At 30.7% G+C, this 23,511-nt stretch overlaps 1 protein-coding gene across 7 annotated transcripts in view; it reads right to left on the reverse strand.

Moving 5' to 3' along the window:
* LOC118188103 (PH and SEC7 domain-containing protein 3-like) overlaps nt 1-23,511 on the reverse strand; it is a 306,258-nt gene that overhangs the window by 28,932 nt on the left and 253,815 nt on the right. For 6 of the 7 annotated variants that reach the window (XM_085820857.1, XM_085820855.1, XM_085820859.1 and 3 more), the window contains exons 5-11: nt 22,023-22,905; nt 17,448-17,641; nt 17,014-17,072; nt 15,272-15,405; nt 10,068-10,158; nt 8,784-8,865; nt 3,885-3,955 (exon numbers count right to left, since the gene is read on the reverse strand). In XM_085820857.1, the coding sequence (XP_085676983.1) occupies nt 3,885-3,955; nt 8,784-8,865; nt 10,068-10,158; nt 15,272-15,405; nt 17,014-17,072; nt 17,448-17,641; nt 22,023-22,905 (1,514 nt within the window). The remainder of the gene's footprint in view (nt 1-3,884; nt 3,956-8,783; nt 8,866-10,067; nt 10,159-15,271; nt 15,406-17,013; nt 17,073-17,447; nt 17,642-22,022; nt 22,906-23,511) is intronic. The other variant, XM_085820856.1, reaches the window with a different exon arrangement.

A 23,511-nucleotide genomic window follows, 5' to 3' on the forward strand; every position in this document is an offset into this window, starting at 1 on the left:
TTTGCCATATCATTGGGCCTGAGTTCTCAGTTAGAAGAAACCATGAAGCGAGTACAAGAAAGTTAGTTTTAGACCTTCTGGCTCCCGCCAGAGCTTGAACTGGACGTTCTATAACTGCATGAAAACTTCACAAGGTTGAATGCCATAAGAAAAAAAATCAATGGCTTGTGTCCTACTCACTTCAACTTCCGGACTGGTCCAGACTGGTCCCTTTAACATGTTGTCATCATCTTGTTCTAGAGAACCCAGAATGTGACCATGTACTCTTTACAGATGAGTCAAGATATAGTTTTACTTTGATTTTAGGTGAGTTTTGTTCTGGAGGGAGCATGGAACACATGACTTGCCCTTCTGTTATTAATGAAAGATCCTATTTCCACAAAAGCAGTTTCCTGGTTTGGGGGGACTAATCATTAAAAATGGCTACACTGATCTGTGTATTTTTGATGGAGGTTCTGTAGCAAGTAAGAAATATACGGTCAAAGTCTTGGAGGTCATATGAGGCTTTCTGAATTACTGTTGGCACATGCTGTAGTTGTCTATGTAATTTCATGGAAGAATGCTTGCCAGAGCCTCAAGGACATTGGACTTCTATTTTCCAACTTATTTTGTGGGAGAGCACCCTGGCGGGGGGTCGGGGGTCTCTCACCCCTCTCTCCACATGACCCACATAAGAAGGCTTTTGGCTCGCCATGTATTTAGAGTGCCTCCATGTTGCAAAGACACTATTACATTTACAAACATCAATGCCTTCTCCAGGATTCAAACTCTTGCTCTGTTGTTGTTGTTGCTTATGCTCCCTTGTCTGACATAATCAGCCCAAGCCCATGAAATTCCTCATGGCAAGGAGCGCTTGATTATTCCTGCCGTTGGCAACAGCCTTGAGCACCATTCAAATGAGAGTTTGATTTAGCTCAGTTCTGAACCCAATTTTGATGCAGAGCACTCTGGGGGGGACCTGCCCTTCAGTACCGCAATAGGCTCTCCCTTAATCACTATATTGTCTGGGCAGCACTGTTGGCACATATTTCTTGATAATGGATGATAGTGCTTGTCAACCAAGCATTTCTGATGTCAAAATATCTGAAAGATATCTCTTGAATGGAATCGGCAGTTACACACCAGACCTTGAACCCAATTCAGTATGTATAGGATGATTCAGGCAGCCAATTTGCAATGCATCAAATGTCTTCTCAGACCTTCAGAGATCTGAAAAGTGCATTTTCAGAAACGTGATGTGCAGATCTACAAGACTTGATGAAAAGCTGTAAATTCTATAAAATCAAGATCTACGGTTCACATTTCTGTTAAAGGTGACTGTATACCATATAAAAGAATAATTTGTTGTAAACAGGGGATATAATTTTTTTTATAATTTCTAAATTTCCATAAATGCATTTAAGTGCAAAATTTTGAGATTAATAAACTGGCAAACATATGTTAAATAATGCTTTTGTATAAATTGTTTTTAATTATTTTTTAGTAAGTGACAGTATCTTTTGATTAGTAGAATATCCTTTGATTCTGAGATGAAATGTACTTAAAGTTCTGGATATCGATTTAATTCAAAGCACAAATTTAATAATGATGTATAAGTAATTCAAAGCATATTAAGAGCATTAAAGCTACTCGAAACTGGAGGAAAAAATGAATGCAAAAGTCAAAACTGAAAATTCAAATTAATATTAAAATAGAATTTAAAAGTGTGTCATTTTTAGAATAAACTTTGTTTCTAAGGGCAATCTTATCCTCAGTTTAATGATTTTTGTAGAAATGCTTCTTTTCCTTACTTTAATGCATTCTTTCTTACTTTAGTGAATTCCTGAGGTGCTGTTGGCCTTAACTTTCTTTTTGTGAGTTATATACGACATTACACATCTTTGTACAGGAACTGCTGCTAAGCTCTTTGGAAAGTAAAAATATTTACTGCATGGACTGGCTGCGTGACCTCCCACGGATCACAGTATTCAACTGCTAAATCCAATCGAACTCCTATTGGATGTTTTTGGAAACTGAGGACTAGTTTCATGACTGCTGCTTGTTAACCTCTTGCGCTACGACTAAACTTCACGGTTGTGGTGCAGTGCACTACAATATAACAAGCTACCGCTGTCTCATTTACGCCGCTCCGCGTCTGTGAATGCAATCCAAAGCTGTAACTCGAGACATAAACAATCTTGTTCTTAGGCGACGTGTGCACCCCGTTATTTTCATTTTTGCGATAAATGCCTATCGACGTAGTGTTCATGTCGCTCGTGGTTTGAGACAAAAGCATCTTGACGTGTGTGGTATGTCTTTTTAGCGCAAGTGATCAAGTATCAGTTATGTCTTCTTGTGTTTGGAACTCATTTCTGAATAAAAATTCCTAGCATCCTTTAGATTCCTTTCTTAGTCAATGTTTCACATTTCCAATAGTCTTAAATCTAAAAAATGTTATGGCATGCTTAGAAACAGTTTGGAATAATGCTATGCAGTGATACATGTGAAGACCTATGTCACTCTCATTTTTGCACACTGAACTTAAAGAAAATAGTTTAAAAATAAACAAAAATTAATCTGATGTTGAAAATATAATGCTCTCATGTTATACAAGATTCATTTGTAAATCTAAAGAGTTCATTAAAAAAAGCGAGCATTTCAAGCAACAATTTTTTTGTATCTATGGGATTTATAGAAACTATTTTAAGAGAATTCTTTTGTTATGAGAGAGAAATCAACAATATTTTCAGATAGTCTTCACATAGTTTAAAACCACCTACATATCTCTGTAAATGCTGTAAATTACTGTAAATTACTGAAATTACTGAAAATAGAGACTAAATTGAAAGCAGTATGAGTAATATTATTTATTTCAAAATTATACACAAGTGAGATCATTAGTAATAAAACTTGAATCATATTCCAACTTGAGTAAATGAAAATAAACTTCAGTTCAAAAATAGAGAATCAACCAAACCTGGGTAATGCATAAAATAGTAAAATGACTTGTTTACTTGCCTATATTCTCCCTATCTGCTGTGACTATTTTAGAAAGTGCTTACGATTACAACAGAATTTGTACAGAATGAATGAAGTGGGGAAATATTATGTTATCTACATGAACTGTAACGTAACCACATAATTTTAAGTTTTCTAAGCTATGCAATAAAAATTTATATTTGATATATAGAATAGTCTCAATTTTATTTTAACATCAAACATTGTTCATGACATTATTATTCTTAAATTACACAGCACACAATATTAGCCCTCTGAACACCATGACTGGATTTATCTGGGCACAAGCTTTTTTGTCACTTGGCATATATTAGCTTATAATTTAAGATATTTTACTGTTTTATTTTCTTTATAATACTGTAAATGTGATCTTAGTGAGTGTAAGTTTATGAAAATAGAGACTAAATTGCAAATTTAGGCAATAAACGCTGTTTAAATACAGGTCTTCATGACAGATCCAAAAATCTGCACCGCTCAAGGGGTTATTCAAAGATATGCATAGAAACTTTGACAGAAAATGGCTTACATTTTCATATCATTTCTATTCTAATTAATATCATATTTATCAAATTTAATTATTTATGTGAACTAAAAATACATGTTAAACTATATCTGCCAGAAAATGAATTTTCATTCTCCACACATACAGGATAACCTACAAATGCATATTAATTCACTGAATTGCAAAATTGGGTTTTTAGAGACATAAATGATAACCTAAAATTTAAATACTGTGCACATTTTTAAAGTATAGTTTTTTTCAATTATTATTTAGACAACCTTAATCATTGCAAGAGTAATACCAAATTCTAACACTTTGATTTCTTATTTCTAAGAAATAATCATATTGATCAATAATCTCATCAAAAGCATAAATGAATTCTTACTTTGTGAAGATATAAAACCAAATCTCGCAAATCGGCATAAAACATTTTCCAGCCACGCTTTCCAATCGGAGCTAAATTACAAAAATGAAGCAATTTATTAAAAAAAGTATTAAAATGAATTCATACAACAACAATACAGCACAAAGTCTGTAATCCGGACTCGTCAGGACTCGGCAATTCCGGATTATAAACCATCAATTTAAATCTGGTAAGATGGCATGCAGAAATTATACAATTAAAAATATGAAACCATAATTTATGAAATAAAGAGCAATTATGATATAAAGGGTCTCAAAATTTACAAAAAAAAGCTTAATATTTATTGGTTTACTTTATTAAACATTTCTTTTAATGTAAGTTGTTTAAGTTACTTTGTTTTTTTGTGATAAACGGGCATGCATAAACATTAAACACACATGCATAGCATTAAACGGGCATGCGTAAAGCATACAAAAAAAAGTTTGTGGCTTTGAGGTCCAGATTATAGATCATTCCGGATAATGGACGTCCAGATTACAGACTTTGTACTGTACTTAAAAAAATGAATTCAAATATAACAGCAACACTTATTATAGAACTTTAAATATAACATCAGTAATCAAGCAACACAAACTTAATATCAGCACTTATATGTTACAGAATTTTGGCATAAAATCAGGATTTTTGCATTAACAAATTTTCACCAATATGATATAAAAATAATAGAGAAGAGAGTTTTAGAGTTAAAATACAAATTTTGTTGACTTCCAATAGATTTCCTAACTACCATATTCCAACTCCTATAAATTTTCAATAGTGTTATGATTGTTGCACGTTTTTTTTTTTTAGTCCAAAGGGACAATTTGCCCTGAAGGACTATTAATTTCATTTTGGCATTTTGCGCCGAAAACTTTAAAAGGCTGTATCACTTTTCAAATTGTTGTCCCCATATATTATTGCCCTGTTTTATATTTAAAGAAATTAAATAATGAAGAATCTGTATAAATGTATGTATGTTTCTCACACTGTGATAAAACAACGGTAACTAGAGCCATCAAATTTGAATAATGTAATCTTCCATAGAATATGGGCATGTGGAAGCCCCTAATTTGAATTTGGAATTTGTTTTATTATTGATTTTATATTTTGTAACAATTCAATGAATTTTTGTTTAAAAAAATAAATGATTTCAAAGTGAGCAATTGCAACACTGTACGAAAAAAAAACATTTTTTATTTCCAGCATGCAAGACTCTGTAACGGAAATTCTAAAGACATGCTCATTTTAAAAGTAATTTGCGATATTGCCATTGAAATGAATTTTATAGTTTGAGTATGTAGAATACGATATTTAATAAATACGGTAACACACAAAATGCTTGAAAAACACCCCTTTGGATGTAATTTAAAATCTGAAATCTTACAGATTTTTTTTTTTTTTTTAAGCAGGCTATCTATAACAAACTACAACAGAATATGGATACAGAGGCATAAAAGCTGCAAGATGCCACAGATTTGATAACAAACAGCTGATGACCATTTTGAACAGCATCTTTGGTATTTGCATTTATGAAACATTTATTTATTTATTTATTTACATTTATTTATGTTATATTTAAAAGAGTTTAAGAATGTAATATGGATTTCTTTCATAACAACCAATGAATGGGACATAAAATTTTTGTAGCAGAATTCCCCTGGAAATTTAAATCTTAATTCTAATTTTTCCCTACTAAACTAAAGAATTTCCTTGATAAAGTAGAATGAACTTTTACACAAATTCATTTTAAGTTACTGAAGAACTTCACTACTACAAAATGCAATGAAAGAATTAAATGTTATAAAAATTTAATTTATTCATTCATTATTGTGAAGCAAATGAATAAAATGCATACAGAAAACATGTATTAAATCGTTCAGAAAAAGCAGTAAAAAGATAAATTAAAGAAAAATAAGGTTCTTAAAAAGAAATTTCAAATTGAGATAAAATTATTCATTCCATAAAAGAAATTTATGAAAGTAAATCATTCATAATAATTATCATTCCTGCGGTGTTTTAATATGAACTAAAATTTACATGGAATTGAAAAGCGTTTGAAATAGTTATTTGTTGTAACATATAATAATATGATGAGTTCTAGAATACACACTTTATTGTGGGCTTTTCTTCTCCAAATAATTGCTCTTAAGTTTTAAAAAATGGCATTTTTTTATCAATTACCACAGTGGGTTTTGCTTTATTTTTAAGAAAGGCAAATTTTGTTTGGTGGTTTATACTATTAAAATTGCAAAAGCAGGAAGGAATGATCTGAATAACATCAAAATCACATGACAGAAAGAAGAAGTTGGGATATGCAAATGATTAGTATTTCAGCACATTTAGATGATGCAGAAAGGAGGAACAACATCTGAAGCACTGCATAAAAGAAAAGTTACCTAGTGGATTTCTCAATACCTCGAATAAGAAGAGTAAATGCTTACCAGCAAGTTTTGAAATTCAATAGAGGCATGAAAGTTGCCATGTATCAAAAGTGTAGATTATCGTTCTGTGATATTGCCAGTTGCACTGGTCGACATCCAAGCACTGTCATGCGAATATGGAATTAATGGATTGCTGAGGGTCATACCGAATGGCATACAGGATCATTTCAACACCCTCCCATGACTAATGCCAGAAAGGACAGGCATGTTATGAAGTCAGCTCTGCAAAACTGCATGACCACATCATGAACCATTAGTCAGGAAATGGGCCAGCTCGTAAAGTGCATTGACGTTTGCAGAAGCATGAACTGACCATTACTTCAGCTTCTCTTAACAATACAGCATAGGAAGAGACAGTGACTCTGGTGTGGCAAATAACAAAGCTGGGTACAGGAATGGCACAATGTCACCTTTTCAAACAAGTCCCGGTTCTACATGCAGTATTCTGATAGCGTTTACGTGTCTGGAGTGTCCGAAGAGACCTCACATCACTTGCTTGAATTCAATATTGGCATAGGGGGCCCTTCACCTGGTGTGATAGTTTGAGCAGCCATTGGATATATGGCATGCACATTTCTAGTTTGAATCGACGGTAATTTGAACACAGATTTTTTACATCTTATGACCAGCGGTTGTGTCCTAAAGGGTCATTTTAGATGCCAGGGGTGACAGCTGTTTTTATTAATTTCACACCCCTGTAAACCTTCAAAATTTTTACAAATTTAATCATTTTGTCCTCTTGCCATACTGCTTACGTGCAATAAATATCTTTTTTGTACTTGCTTTCCTTCATGGTGTCGCAATTTTAATGGCCAGCACTGTATTAAAAGATGAACTTTTTTTTTTATTTTAATAGACTCATATATACCTTTTTTAAAGCCTCCTTAATAATTTTTTACAAATTGTAACCCTGACATTTTGAGACAAAGGTTATATGTTTCATAATTACTTTTTCATTTCCCTGATTTTACAGGTAAGAGGGAATTCTGCTTAATGCAATGTTTCACAATAGCAGTTTTATGCGTGTTCAATTAAGAACTTACAATTCTTCAAGCTAAATCATAAGCATCCTTCACATTACAATACTATGTTTATCATATCAGAGCCAAAATTCTACTCAAATGGTCTACTATCAAATAATTGGGTGTAAAAACATAAATGACTTTAGGAAATATAACATTTTCCTCCTGCTAGCTATATATTCATACAAACATACCAGCAAGAGTTTAATTTCCAAATTAGGATCATCACTTTGTTATGTTTTACAAGAAGCACAAAGATTTCTTAATACCAAATGATATTTAGAATCATTGAATAACATATACTGGAACTCCAATATAAGTAGATAACTGATTAAACAAATATTACAATTAATGTTTCTTAATGCAAAAAATATATAACAGTCTTTCTTGCCAGCTCTACAACTTAAATAGCTACTATTTTGGTAACCTGATCAATCATACTCAAGAAATAAAATTTTCTGCAACATTTTTAGGAGAAAGAGTAACCAACTTCAGAAGAATTATCATGCACAGATCAATGAAATTTTTCAATCAAAGTATAATCTTTGAGACATTTCTAAATGCTTTAAAAAATTTACATATAATTTTTTTCCATATGGTGCAGCAGTAGAATCCAATGTCAAATTGAAAAATATTTTAGCTCATTTTAGGCATAGATCTTAGAGAATGCCCTAATAATTCATCCAGATTAAAACAATAAAACATCTAAAAGAAAATTCTTAGTCTTGAAAGAATTTTGAGATTAAAAAATATGTACATTAATATTTGTCCAATAGCATACATATTACTAAAGAATAATAAATGTAAAGATGCAAATAAACTTTAAAATAACGCAAAATTTATCTTTAGACTGGTAATATTTATTTAAAAACCACATGCACATTTTTCAGAATTTGATGCAAGACACTTTTTGAAAATGTACAGTGATTTATTAATGTTAGTATGACTATATAGCCAAATTTTGTCCATTTTATTACCATTTAAGAATCATGAAAAATTAAGAAACTTTCACATTCACAGATTTTTTACGCATATCCTATCCATCCAGTTACATACAAACATGTACAGAGTTTTAAGCAAAAATGCACACTTAACACTACATTAACATCTACTTAACTTTCACTTTAAAAAAAAAAATGAGAAAAAGGCAACTGGGATGGAGATTTGAAAATGCTAAATTATGCAAAAATGTAAAATTAATGCAATCCATATGATATTATATTCAATTATGTGTAGCAAAATTAGATTTAATAACAGATAAAAGGTAAGTAGTAGTTACATTCTTTTAAGAATATATTGATTTTAATCAAAAGATATGTTTTAAATTTTTTTTAATTAAAAAAAAACTTAATTTATTTTTTGCATAAAAAATCCCAAATACCATTACAGTTGTGTAATATCAAAAGTAAATAGCATACTTTTCTTTCCATTTGGATCAACACAGCACTTCCTCATTACATAGCCCTTTTTGTATTCAGTGGCAAAGTTAGGATTTGGCACCTGTATAATGCAATCAAAAAAAGTAACACTGAATGAACCAGTTTTATTATTTAAATAAAAATTACTACTACATAACATATATAGAAATACACAGTCATTGTTTTCCCTCAGAACGGAGTAAATTTAGTAAACATTAAATTTCATACATTTAAGAATTTATACATTCATACATTTTAATACATAAATTATACATTACATTACATTTACATTCATACATTTTAAGAAATTTCATACATTTTAAGAAAGCAGGCAATAAATTTTATGATCCCCTTGATAGCCAGAGATAAAAAGTGCCCTACAAAGTTATATAATTGACATTTCCCTTTAAAAAAATTGCTCCTTTCAAACTTTTGTTGTTTCTCCTTTCTTTTTAAATATACATTCATTTCACTGTTTTCCACTTCTCCTAATATACTTCTTTTTTTTTTACACAAACAAAGCTGTCCAAAATGTTTCAAAATATCTTAAAATGATACGGTACTTCGTATAACTCCGCCCAAATTTTAGGTTGATTTCAGTCAAGAAGTCATGGATGTTTTATTTGCAAGCGAAGGCCTTTGTGCTTTGACCTCTGCATGCAGATAAAAGATGCAACATTTATTTAACACCTAGCTGAATTAAATCTATTTTTGACTCAAAAATTGATTGCTATTTATGAAAACACACAAGTAGTAGTTGTTTAGTTACAGCAAAGCAACACAAGATTATCTGTTTCTGTGAGATATTTTGAGCATAACTGTGCCATACATAAAAACCACTAAACACACATGAAGTTAGCCTATTTTGTTGTGGAAAATTAAACTCTATAAAATATCACTGTCCAATACTTTTTGTAATCATCCATTGATAATCCTATTTAAAACAATAACAATTATATTACTCAACAAAGCCACAGAGAAAAACCAAATATTAATTACAGGATATCTTGCAGGATAATTTAATACATAAATTTTAAACCATATATAGAAGTATTTTTATTTTGGCAGTTTAATTCAAGTTTTCCTATAATATTAAATTAGGCACATGGATTTTTATACTTCATCCACATATTAACTTGAGAAATGGATAAATATATAGTTATTTTGACTAATTAAAAGTAATCCTCACAAACATAACTTTTAACAGAAACTACACTCACATTTATACAGACAGATGAAAGAAAATAATACATTTTACTTAACATTTTCAGATAGTCTACTCACCTCAAGAAATGGGTTATGCCCAATAAAACTTTGTCTTTGATCTGTATTAGGTGTATGGTCATCAGTTGTTAATACTTCTTCTTCATCATCCCTACATAAGAAGAAGTTAAATTAGAACATGAAATTAAATAATAATGGATATAATAAATATATCTAATTAGAATTTACTTGTTGAAGGAAGTTTTTCTTCACTTGTAGCAATTTATTAGTACTTACCAGTTCATACATATATTTAAGATAATTTACAATAATTTTGAGAAAAATTAAAAACCTAATGCATGCAGTTAATAGTATTTACTTATGTTGATTGTAAAAACATTATACAGCTTATAAACGTCAAGATCAATCTGAAAATTTATACATTTTTTTTTAAACTGAAATAATTATATTTTACTTCATAAAAAAAAAAACAAATTCTTACTGTTTATATAGGAAAAAATACTCATTTAGCATAATTAATATAGGAAAGTGTGAATTGATATAAGAAAATCATATAAAAATCAAATTAATTAAAAATTTAAGAGACATAATTTTAAACTTACTTAACCTATACAGAAATTTAGACTATAAATCTTACAACAATGTTCATATATACTCACAGTAAATTGCACCAAAAACATGAAGAGAAATTTTGTTAACGTAAGCGAAATTAAAGAAACTAATACCATAAACTGTAAACAGAAGACATAAGTAAAAACTAATAAAACATAAATATGCATTTATTACAGTTGCAGATAATAAAATATTTTCAAAATGATTTCAAGTTGATATGTAAGAAAGTTGAAATAATGCTGCAAACAAATTTGATTTTGTTGCAATTTATATAAGATTAAGTTCATTCTTCTTTTATCGTCCCTTGCAGATAATTGTTATAATTTTAGAAAATTTTGGAAAAGTAAAGTAAATTATTATGTTCATAGCTTAATTCATTAAAAAATACATTTTCCTCATTTACATGGCATTAGACAGACACACAGTTTTAACAGATTAAAAATATATGAACAATATTTATCAAATAAAGAATATGGGGACACTACCTTCATCATCTCAAAGGAAATAATCAGAACTAAAAAATTCCTGCCTTGGAGCCACGAGAGTTGTATTCCAATACCTTTGGTTCAGAATGGCACAGAAATGGGAAAAAACTGCCTCAAGTTTTGGATAGTGTAAGTTTCAAAAGACAAGTAGATGAGAGACACATCCAATATAGTCTTCTAACATAGTTATCTGGGGTGAATAAAACTAATTTTGAAAATGCTTTATATAAAATTCTCATGTCACAGGGAATTCTTTAAACTCTAAGCTCATATCCCAAAATGCTGGCAGGAAATCTCAACTATTAGTGGGCAGACAGTATTTAACTTATCTTGATTTTCAAACCCATACTTCTGTTTTTGAACTACCTTCCACTCCTGCTTCTAACATTCACCTTATTCTAATTAATGTGGAAATTGCAGTTCTTCAAATATATATAGTATCTGTGTGGCAACAGCAATACTGAGATTAACATTATTTTCTTGCAGACAATGCGTGAAATTTAAAAAAAGAAAAAGAGCGAAGAATTAAAAAAGACTGTTTGGCTATTAAGATGGTCAAATATTATATTAATTTTTGCTCGTTAATATAAGTTTCAATCCCATGAAAAACCGCTTTCTGTGTTAATATACATATAATTAAAATCAGACATGTGAAATTCACATTAATAAAATATTATACCATTATTAATAATATAGTTTTGCTCACAATTGGGGCCCAAAACATCAGTTATGTGAAAAGTGTTTAGAAACTGCTAATGTGCTATTAATATTAAGAAAATGAATAATGCTTATTTCTCCCTCCCTTGAAATAATATAATAGGCTATAAAACATTATATTTCTTCTCATCTTTTTGTGGATTAAATGAAAACGTAAGAATTCCTTACCGTGATATGTGCAATGAATTTATGAACTGATGATTAAAAAGGCTGATTACTTTTTTATCTCTGAGTGAGCAAATATCTAATTCATGAAAAAAAGAGTACTAGCTCTTTAGAGTTCACCCACAAAGCTCTCTTGTATGCTAGGAAATTTTGATTTCCATTTTAGGGAGTGGGGGGAAAAAAAAAAAAAAAAAAGGAGTCTTTTATCCTCTATTAAAAGGGATTTTAAATTTTATCATTTCCCAATTTAATGTTAATTTTATGCAGAAAGAAGATTTCAGAATAACAGGTGAAAAAAAATCAATCCAGAGACTTAATGTTTGATTTAATTGATTCTTCTACACCCATTGCTTGTTCCATTCTTTTTGCACTTCAATCTATCTTTCTAACAGTTCCTTATCCCACTGCTTGCTTGATTTTTTCTACTCTCCATTCCATCCTCAGTATGTTCTTGATTCATACCTAATTCCCAATCTTTTCCAAAATTTAATCATGTATGTTACAGGAATATCTTGCTTTATACAGCAATAATAATTATTCATAGTTTTGCATATTTGTGGTAAGCCTTGCAATATGTTACATACGGACCAGGGAACTGTTATATTTATTTTATTTTAGAAGCAATTTTCAGAACACACTACTTGCAATTTACCAGCTGAATATGTCTATGAAGATATGTGTACAGACAAATAAAGCCCTGTTTTATATAAAAGATTATTTTTGCATCAAGCGAAAATTGTTATAAAAAATTTATAACTATAAATTTCAAAGAAATGAAACTTACTATTGTCTTTTGCAGTGTAAAACTATAAAATACAGAGGTTTATTGGTTAGCCGATGATGACAATGCACATCAGGCTATTTGCCTATGGGTAGGGATGACTTCTTTAGGGAATCTGACAGGAATCCATATTATAGATGGAAAAATCCACAAAAACCCTGTGGAACAGGCTGCTCACAAATTCAAATCCAAGATGAAATAACTGCCAGTAATCACTCAATAATTGATAAGGCTTAAAAAGGCAAGAGAAGGATGAAATAGGAACTTAATTAATAACTGCTGTATCCTAGTAATTCCATTCGTCTGGTATGCATCTTCATTGCCAAACAATCAAATCTTCCATTTCATTAACATATTCACTGATTTTTTTATTTAATTTAGAAAAGTAAATTTTTTATAAAAAATTATCTTTTTATTTGAATACTTTCCTTGGATTTTATAGAAAAATAACATTTAAGCTCCTATTGTAGTTTGCAATATGTAGCTTTAAATTGATAAACATTCAACAAAATGCTTAAACACATCAACTGCCATAACAGAAATTTACAGGTTGTAATTTCCTTCTAAATTAAAAAGAGACCCTGCGGAATTTAACGAATGTTTCTTACATACTAAAAATATTTAATAACTGAGATAAGAAATACAGCATAATGTAAAGGAACACAATGAAGATAGCATGATTAATTAATAGTCCACTACAAGACAACTGCAAGCCCTCAATCAAAAGTTATAAAAAGAGTTCAAGAAAATTATACTGATTTTTTTAAGCAAAATAAGGCATCCTTATCACATCTTTTGATTAATGTTTTATCCATTTAAGAAAAAAAAAAAAAAAAAAAGAGAAAAGAAAGAAATCATTAAAAAAACATAAGATTATATTTTTTTTCTTTTCTAAATTTATACGAGGGCCATCCAGGAAGTAGATTACGTTTCCGTCTGTGTCCGCTAGGGGCGGGGCTAGCGCGGCCATCTTGGGGTCAGAGCGTTACGCAGCTCAGTCTGCATCTAGCCGTGCTAGTGAGAGGTTCGTGCTGTGCTCCGTTCAGATACTGTGACGGTTTGAAATGTCTGCGTTAATTGAAAATCCCGCGAGCTGCGAGGTGCGCTCAGTAATAAGGTTTCTGACTGCAAAAAACTGTAAACCGATAGAAATCTATCGGCAGCTTCGTGAAGTGTATGGGGACAACATTATCACTGAAGGTGGAGTGCGTCAGTGGGTCATAAGATTTCAAAATGGCCGAACCAATGTTCACAACGAAGATCGAAGTGGGAGACCCAGCATAGTGACCGCCGAACTTCTCGAAAAAGTCGATGCTAAAGTCCGTGAAAATCGAAATTTCACAATAATGGAACTTTCTTTGAGTTTTCCACAAATTTCGCGAAGTTTGTTGCACGAAATCATCAGCGAAAAGCTTGGTTACCACAAGTTTTGTGCAAGATGGATTCCAAAAATCTTGACAGAGGACCACAAAAATCAGCGAATGGCTGCAGCGTTGAACTTTTTGGACGCTTACCATAAGGATGGTGACTCTTTACTCGATCGCATCGTTACTGGTGACGAAACATGGGTGAAACATGTGAACTGTGAAACGAAATTGCAATCAATGCAGTGGGGGCACACAAGTTCTCCCCAAAAACCCAAGAAATGCATGCAAACAATGTCGGCAAGGAAGATGATGGCGACTGTTTTTTGGGACAGAAAAGGTGTAATTTTGGTGGACTTCCTGGAAAGAGGCACTACAATAAACTCTCAAAGGTATTGCCAAACTCTCCAAAAACTCAGAAGAGCAATTCAAAACAAGCGCAGAGGAATGTTGAGCTCTAAGATCTTGTTGATTCACGACAACGCCCGGCCCCACACGGCAAATGTCACTCGTAAAGTTCTTGAATCTTTTAAGTGGGAGTTGTTTCCTCATCCGCCGTACAGTCCCGACCTGGCACCGAGCGACTTCCACCTATTCCCAGCAATGAAGAAGTGTCTGGCTATGCAGCGTTTTGATGACGACGCACAGCTGCAAGAAGAGGTAACGAAATGGTTGAAGGCGCAGGCGGCCGAATTTTTCGACGAAGGAATTTCCAAGCTCGTACATCTCTACGATAAATGCCTTAATTTGTATGGTGACTATGTAGAAAAGTAGTATTTGAGTGTGGCTTTCATCTGTATATAATAAAATTTGTTTCCTATACTTTGTTTATTTTTTTATTCCAAAACGTAATCTACTTTCTGGATAGCCCTCGTATATCATTCAGGAATAATACCTGTGAACATTCATTACTAGAGATTGGCCCTAACACAAAGATAAAAATAAAATTATAATTAGTCAAGGATAATTTAAAAGTTTTATAAAATATTATTTCATTAAAATATTATCACATTTAAACCTTTTGAAACAAAGGATAAAATTTGAAATACAATTTAATATGTGAGAAATTCCCCTAAATTAACTTTTATTAATAAGTAATATGAATTATTCAATTCAAAATAAAAAGAAATATTTTCTTACACTGCCCACTCTAAAGCAGCTGTTTTAATGGAATGATACAGTGCTTTCAGAACTTCTTTAGAGAAATTTTCTCCTTCATTTAATTCTGCTAAATTCTCAATAAACTCAGCACATGTCATTCGCCTTCCGACATTCTACAAAATAAATAAATAAAATTAATTACATACATAATTTCTATACAAACCACATGTAGAAACTTTGTTAGTATACTTTCATTTCTATATTATTTAGATTAGTTAACATAATTTTTTAGTTTCATATTAATAAACTGAACAGTTTTATGCACATTTTTCTGAAAGGCTAGACATTTGCCAGTTAAACATTTGTTCAGAATGGCAGAACTTAATGGTCATTTAATCCGAACACACTGTGTGGCACACATTAGGGGACAGATCAATATATGCCCATGGCTAAGGCGCAGACAATTACAAATATTTATGTTTCCTCCAAGATTAAAATGCAAGCCTAACTTCAACGCAACTAACCACTAACCTGAACAGAGTAATAATAACAATGTTTACAGACTTTTTCTATTTTTATTTAAAAACATAAGTACTTGTTTTCTTAAAATAATAATACTAAAAAATTGTATTTAGGATTCATTTAATTTGAAATGTCTTTAAAATATATAAAAAATATAAGAGAAATATATAAAAAATATAGCTAATAAACAAGGCAAGACATATATAAAGAAAAGTCTTAAGTTTGTAAAGGTTATGATAATCCAGCTAAATTATTCCTAAAATCTTAACATCATGAATGAAGAGATTAAGAAAAAAATAATTGCATCGCATTTGCATCGATAAATTGTTTTATAGCAAAAATTTACGAATTTTGACTGTCTAGAGCTTCAGTTTAATTGGGATAGAGGATAAACTATATGAAGAAACACATAAATTAATAAATTAAATATGAAATATTAAAATTTAAAAAACCAAATTTGTACTTCATAACACACTTATTACAGTCAATCTAAAAAAGTAGCATTGAATACATCATTGAAATAGATGTAAAAATACCCAAACAAATGTTTCTTGCCAAAATCAGTTGATGACTTTTTGTAGGGATGTGGATAATCAGAAAGTATCAAAAAATATAATGCTTTGGAACATATTTTTCACCAACCACAGCTATGGAACTCAGATTTTACAATAACTCTGTTCACTACTACACCTCAGAAATATTTTCACATTTAGAATTAATGACTTCATTAAAAATAACTACATTTCATTACTCTTAAATATTATATACCAATTTGTAAAAAACAATTACTATTCAATATTGTCTGTACTTAAACTATAGCAAAACATAAAACAGGCAAATCATTTCCATGTCATAAATATTTATAGCTGATTAATGCAAGAAATATACACATTTATTAAATTTCTTGCTGTGCAAAATGCATTAAATCATGAAAAATGACCTTTTCCAAAAAACATATTATCCATACCATGATAAAAGCACAAAAACCTCTTCCCCCCTAATTTTATATACATGTACTTCTTAAAATGGTTTTGAATTTTTTATCTGCCAAACAGAAATGATGTGTGTATGCAAATTAATTAGTCTAACTTAATTATGCAAATCACTTGTATGCAAATTAACTAACTTATTAAACTATAAACACAATTTTCATAATTGAGCAAGTGCTTGTTTGCTTCTTTACATTAGATATAAAATTAGAGCTGACAAATATTTTTATTAAAATACAAAGAAACTCAATTATAGTATCTAAAGCTTACTTCTCCATGCAAGTCAGTATTTAGGAGCATTAGGGCACAAGTAAGAGTGTGAACAGCATCTAAAATAAAATACAGAATTCAGCTTCACTTTTATTTCTTTTACATTAATTAATTAAGTCAGCCCCCCCCCCAAAAAAAAGAGAAAGAATAAATTTTTATATTTTGTTAAAAACTGAAAAATAATGCAACTAATAAAAAGAAATACTTATAAATTGATGTAAATATCAACAGAAAAAGAAACAGAAAAATAATGGCCTTTTCATGTTAAATGGTGGCTCAAAAATTAAGCAATAGATGCAAACTAAGATTTACTATGATAAAACATTCTTATGACCAAAAATTAAAAACACTTCCTGAAGGAAGAAACTAAAATGTTATTCAGAAATGCAAGTAACATAATACTTTTAACTTGAAAACAGAAACAGAATGCTTACCTTGTGACTTAAAAGCTCCAGGGTTGCAATCAAGATATCGTTTTGAAAAATGAACTAAAACACGTTCTCTTTCCTGTGTTTCTCCAATAAGGCAAAACTGCTTTAAGAACTTCCGTAAAGCAACATCCAATGTCTCTCCGTGGAAATCAAAGAATTTCAAGTACTCTTCCGCTACCACTCTACTAAAATCATTACTGTTAAAAAAGGGGATGATAAAAATGTCTCAGGAATACCAAATATATCTGGCAGCCAATTGAAAAAGAATGAAATTTGCAAAAATACTCATTAATTAATAATTTATTAAGATTAAATATCAGAAATTTAAAACACATTCTTTTTTACATGATTTAAGAGTACCATAGCCAAGAAAACATTTAATAATTAAAAATTTAACATTACATAATAAATATATGCATATAAGCCTTAGCTATTAAAAAATAATTTACACATTCTAAATAACATAAAAACGATAAGATTTAATAATTGCATAATGCTGAATAAATTAGAAATAACATGATTGGAATTCTGGGTATTTTCACTAAAATAATGCATTTTTATTACCTGTTATTCTTTTCATTTTTTATTTAAATTATGAAAAATTTATGATACTTATAAAAATTACTGCGCTTTTCTGTTATTGGGACCCGATACAGAAATTACTTACATGCACGTATACATACATTTCTAAATCCAGTCCTGATATAGAAAAGTATCAAATTTACTGTATTTCTTTTTTAAATATTTAACAAAATAATGGCAAGCTATATAATGTAGATTACAGATCATTAAAGATAACAAGCAGCTCAGATGGTATAGTGGTTAGGGGAGTCGACTGCGGTACCTGGATTCAAATCCCGGAAAGGCATGGTCATAACTATCCATCCCTGCATAGAAGGCAAAGGTGGTCCACCTATTAGGTGCCTCCATAATAAAATGACCACCACTTCTGGCCTTAAGAGTGGCCAAACTGAAGTCGGCTAAAGGCCCACCATTTGGGGGGGGGCAAGGGGGAAAAAGATAACAAACAAAAGCTACAGAAACGTCTGCAAATGGAAAAGAAAAAGATATATAATACGTATCAAACTCGAACACTGAAAAGTTGCACACAAACATAAAATGATAACATACTGCTATAGTTTATGAAACTTTCTTAACTTACAACCTAAGTTACAGAATCTGAAATTATACATGTCAACTACATTATGACAGCTACAGAAGACTGTACTGACATTAAACATACACTAACCACATAGTGATATTAATCAAAGGAAATGATAATTATAGGTAAAAACATTTAATTATTTCAGAATTTTGCAATCCCCACTTTCATGGCTGAGTAACTTAATATGTAAAAAGGAAGACAGGATAAACATGGCAATTTAGCTGGCATGGTTAGCCTTATAGATGAGAAATTAAAATTTCTCATTAAAAATAGTACAATTCCAAATATCTAAACTTACAAAAATCAATCTCTTCCAGTGTCTGGAAAGACCAAATGAAAGTACATTTCCTCCCCACACCCTTCCCTGTTCTTTTCTATAAGCAACATATACAGGGTGCTTGGGAACTATCTAGCAAAAATATAAAGAGAAACATAATAGACTGAACAAGATTTCATAATGGAATGTGCATGCCAAAATGATGCACTGAGGTGGTAGAGTGTGGCTATTAAGCAGAAGATAAAAGCTTTCAAATGGCACAAATTATTATTCTCCATGCAGATTTTAATGGTATGTAAAGCTACGTGAACACAGAGCTCACCGACATGCATTTCATCTCTGGAATTATGATTAAAACACAGCAGCTATTAAAAAGAGATAAAAATGACTATTCCCATTTACTTACTTTGAGCACCTATTCCAGTTCTATCTGCAGCTCTACAGATAAAAGGCATGTGGGGGAGCTCCACTTTCAGATAACAATGCATACCACTGAATATTTGTATACAAAGTGACAATTTATAGGAGAATGCTTTTAGCTCCCACTCAACAGTGTCCTTTAGCACTTCAAAATGCCTTTGGGGCACACTTCCAATAGAAAATATGTTTACATTTTCCCAAGATATTTTCTATGCACATTAATTATAATATGAATAAGAAAATTAATTGATTATATGAAAAGGAAGCTGATCTAAATACCACATTTGTTAAGCTTATTTTGAGAATACAAGCATTTGCCATGGCTTGACAATGTAATGGCTAAGTTCCTGAATTGAATTAATATAGGATTACAGCAAAGCTTATGACAACTATCTGCCTAAAAAAAGAAAAGATAACTTCACAGAAGACTCTGAAAAGGAAACTGAGTTGCATACATATTATACAAGTAGTTTCAAAAGAATAAATAGTAAAGTTAAATTAAATTTAAATAATTCTCTTGTGCCATATATGGGAAAATGAAATCATATTTAACTAAGCGGAATATAACACAAAATAAACTACCAGTATTTTTCCAATTTTTTTTAACCATTTAGTTACTAATGAGCTAAATAGTCTGTGATCTTGTACTTGAGCAAAGAACTGATAAATAAAGAAAGTAGTAAATAAAGAAAAACAAGCCTGTGCACATAGCTCATATCAGTGTACATCAGTTCATTCTGCCTCAGAAGAATACTATTGTTACATAATTATACAATACAAATTTGACAAACATTGTATGTCAATCCATTAATTATACACACTCAAGTAATTTCATAGCTTCTTGTAATATAATATATTTACTGAAATTTGTTTTCTTTTTGCATTACTATATCAAAGAAAAATTTTAAGAAGTAAAAAATAGGTATTAACACGAAGCCTAATTTTACTTAGCCTAAAAAGAACAACAAGTTATTTAAATAACTGGAATTTAATTGTTTAGCTTTTACAGGTTACAGGCAGAATATAATATTTATTACTTAAATAAAAACCTAAAAAAGAATTATTTTATTACATTACATTATCATCCAGCCTTTAATACAATATACTTATGAAATATGAAGCACAAAAAATATACATTTATACCATTTCTCAGAAAAGGATCTAGAGGAAAAATTCAGCAGATTAAAAAAAAAAAAGATTGAGAAGTATGTATACTAATATTACTATATACATTAAATTCAAAAAAAATCTATGTATTATGCATAAGTGACTATATGCAGAATATTTAGTAAAACTACCCATGCAAATTACAGCTTCAACCTACCAGTATACATACAAAATGATAGATATCTATGAAACCTTCTAGAAATGTTTTCTTCCTTAGAATGGCAAGGTTTTTAATATTTAAGTAATTTTTAATCTAATAGTTAGAGCTTACCAGATGGGCCAAAACATTATGGATATACTTTTTGTTTGGAGAAGCACAACATTCATATTGTAGCCTCAACAAACAACAGCATGAAGACTGCGGAATGTTTCCTTCATTATATGGAGTTTAATGAATAATAATAATAAATTAATTAAACAGATTCCAAATTTGGGTTTCTAGATGCTCATATTTGACTGGAGGACCAAGTTATTAAAAATTTGATGTGCCTAGGTACTGCTGTTTTTCACAGTGTGTCAAACAAGCATACATTCATGCAAATTCTTCATTATTTTAATTTCTTTAAATATAATGCTGGGCTCTAATATTTGGCAGCAACAATTTGAAAAGTGATATGCCATTTATAGTGAACCAATGCAAAATGCCACAATGAAATTAATAGCCCTTCTGGACAAACTGCACCCTCTTGGGTTAAAAAGAACTAATTCGAGAAACTGTGGTGGATGCACAAAACTATATAGCTGAGCTGGGCTTCACAATTTGGGTACTGGACACTTGATGAGTGAATATAAGTAGTCCGTTCTGGCAAGTTTCATTTCCCACTATTCCTTGCAAATGAAAGAATGGAAGGCAGAGAAAATTCCACAAATAAATAGATTTCACATTTCAACAAAAGACTGTTCAGGCTGTGGTGGCACCCTAATGGCATAGGGTTTGTTTAGCTGATGTTTCAGTAGAACTTCTGAAACCTCTAAGAATGCTTCAAATACACATTATGCAAACAAACTTCCAATAGACCTCTTCTAATAGGAATAAACAAACCTCTTCTAATAGGTTGCAGTCACAAAAATAGGAGAGACCAAGTTATGAGTAAAACACTAATCTGAGTTCTTCCATGAAAAACATATTAACCATTAGGCTGGCATACAGATTATTTTGGTACTTCACTGGACATTTTAAAGAACTTTTAAAGGTACAGTTATTACCTTCAATTCTTTTCACATTACTTAAGTTGTCTGCAATTCTGCTTACATTAGTATACTACTACCTAAATGTAAACTACATGCACTATCAATAAAATGTTTCATTCACCTGCATTGCTAAAATTTGGAGGCTCTGATTAAGGCCTATAACAATGAACTTATTAAATGCAGAACAAACAAAGTGGCCATTTGTTGAATCCAGGGAGAAAGCTTAAAATCACTAAAGCAAAAGTTTTTAATTCATATACTAAAATGTCTGGAAAGAAAATTAAGTGAGTAAATACAGAATAACTGAATATTAATTTTCTAGTAAGATAAGTAATAGATAAAAAGAAGTGCTACTTACTTTTTACAAAGATGCCTAGACACATCTGATTTTTTAAAACCTTCTAGGTGAAAGAGACGTTTTGCAAGCCTGGAAGCTGAAGGCATATCAATAGCTTTAGGACTATAATGAAAACTGCTTAGACTTTCTACATCTGACTCATCTTCCGGTGAGTAAGAACGTTTATGTTCATCACCGGTGTTAGAGTTCTCATCATTACGAGACTCTTCAACATTTTCTGAATGTTTCAAATTTTTTGGTGAATTGCTTGTGGAATTAAGATGTCCTTTATTATTTGTTGACAAAGATATGGCATGTTCATTTGATTTAGTCTGATCAGGCAGCACTTTCACATAAATTTTGTTTTCATCAATCATGATATTGGTAATACCATCTTGCTTTGGCTGAATGCTACGCGGAGCATACCGCTGTCGATTTGATGTAGCAATCATGTTCTTTATATTATCATTGACTAGTTTTTCACCATTAGCATTAAAGTTCTGCTCTACAGTGTTCATACCAGAAATCTGTATGAACTGCCCAGTCCTTTCATCTCTTATTTCATGTCTTGGTAAATTTTCTGAGCTGTCACTGTTTGGGGATGGACTAGTAACAGACTTAGAGCCAGTTGCACTTACAGGAGCATTGTAAGTCCAAACAATACGATCAGATGAAGTATTTTCTTTATTTGCGTCTAATAAATTATTGAGTGATGTGGCTATGTCATCCTCAATATCAATGTTCACAGTAGCTACTGAGGATTTTTGAAGGAAATCTTCACTTCGAGAAGTCCGAACAAAATTTCCACCGTAACTAAAACTACCTTTTTTTTCTACAACAGGACTGTGAGAGTCAGAAGCTTCTCTTTTTGTTGTCTTTCCTCTATTATTTAAATCACTTTCAACTAAAATGATACATTGAAATTAGATCTAATAATAAATAATAACAAACACTTTAGACTAATTAAAATGATATAAAGTAACATCTAAGAATGAAATAGGTAAACATATTTGCATATGGTTTCATGGATACTTAAGTGGATACTAAGTTTTAATAATATTATACCATCAACAGGGGAAAAATATTACTTCAGGAATCTTTATCTTTTCCTTTCTTTAAATTACATGCTATGATTTTAATACTATCAAATATCATTTAATTTACCTACAAATAATTATAGTCAAAATAAAGTTAGATGAAACCACCAAGAGAGATGGAGCAATTGATTTGCATTTTCTCTGCATGTATTTCTCCACAGTAAAGACGTTTTATAGAAAATGATGTATTGCATTTAATTGCTGTATTCTTTTAGCATAAAACTTGCAGCACATTTTGTTTATCATTTTAAAACCAACTAAATTTTTCCCAGTTATTTGTAGTTAGAAAGTATTAATCCACATGCCATATGAATACATCATTTTTACACTTTGCTTCAGCTTAAATGGATCAACAAAGCAAAATTAGACAGCTGTTTTGTTAACAGAAGAGTTTATCATTTAAAATTTAAGAG

Source organism: Stegodyphus dumicola, chromosome 7, assembly GCF_044657685.1.
Source record: "Stegodyphus dumicola isolate Sdum_Otavi_A_Nest chromosome 7, ASM4465768v1".
Classification (NCBI taxonomy): Eukaryota; Metazoa; Arthropoda; class Arachnida; order Araneae; family Eresidae; genus Stegodyphus; species Stegodyphus dumicola.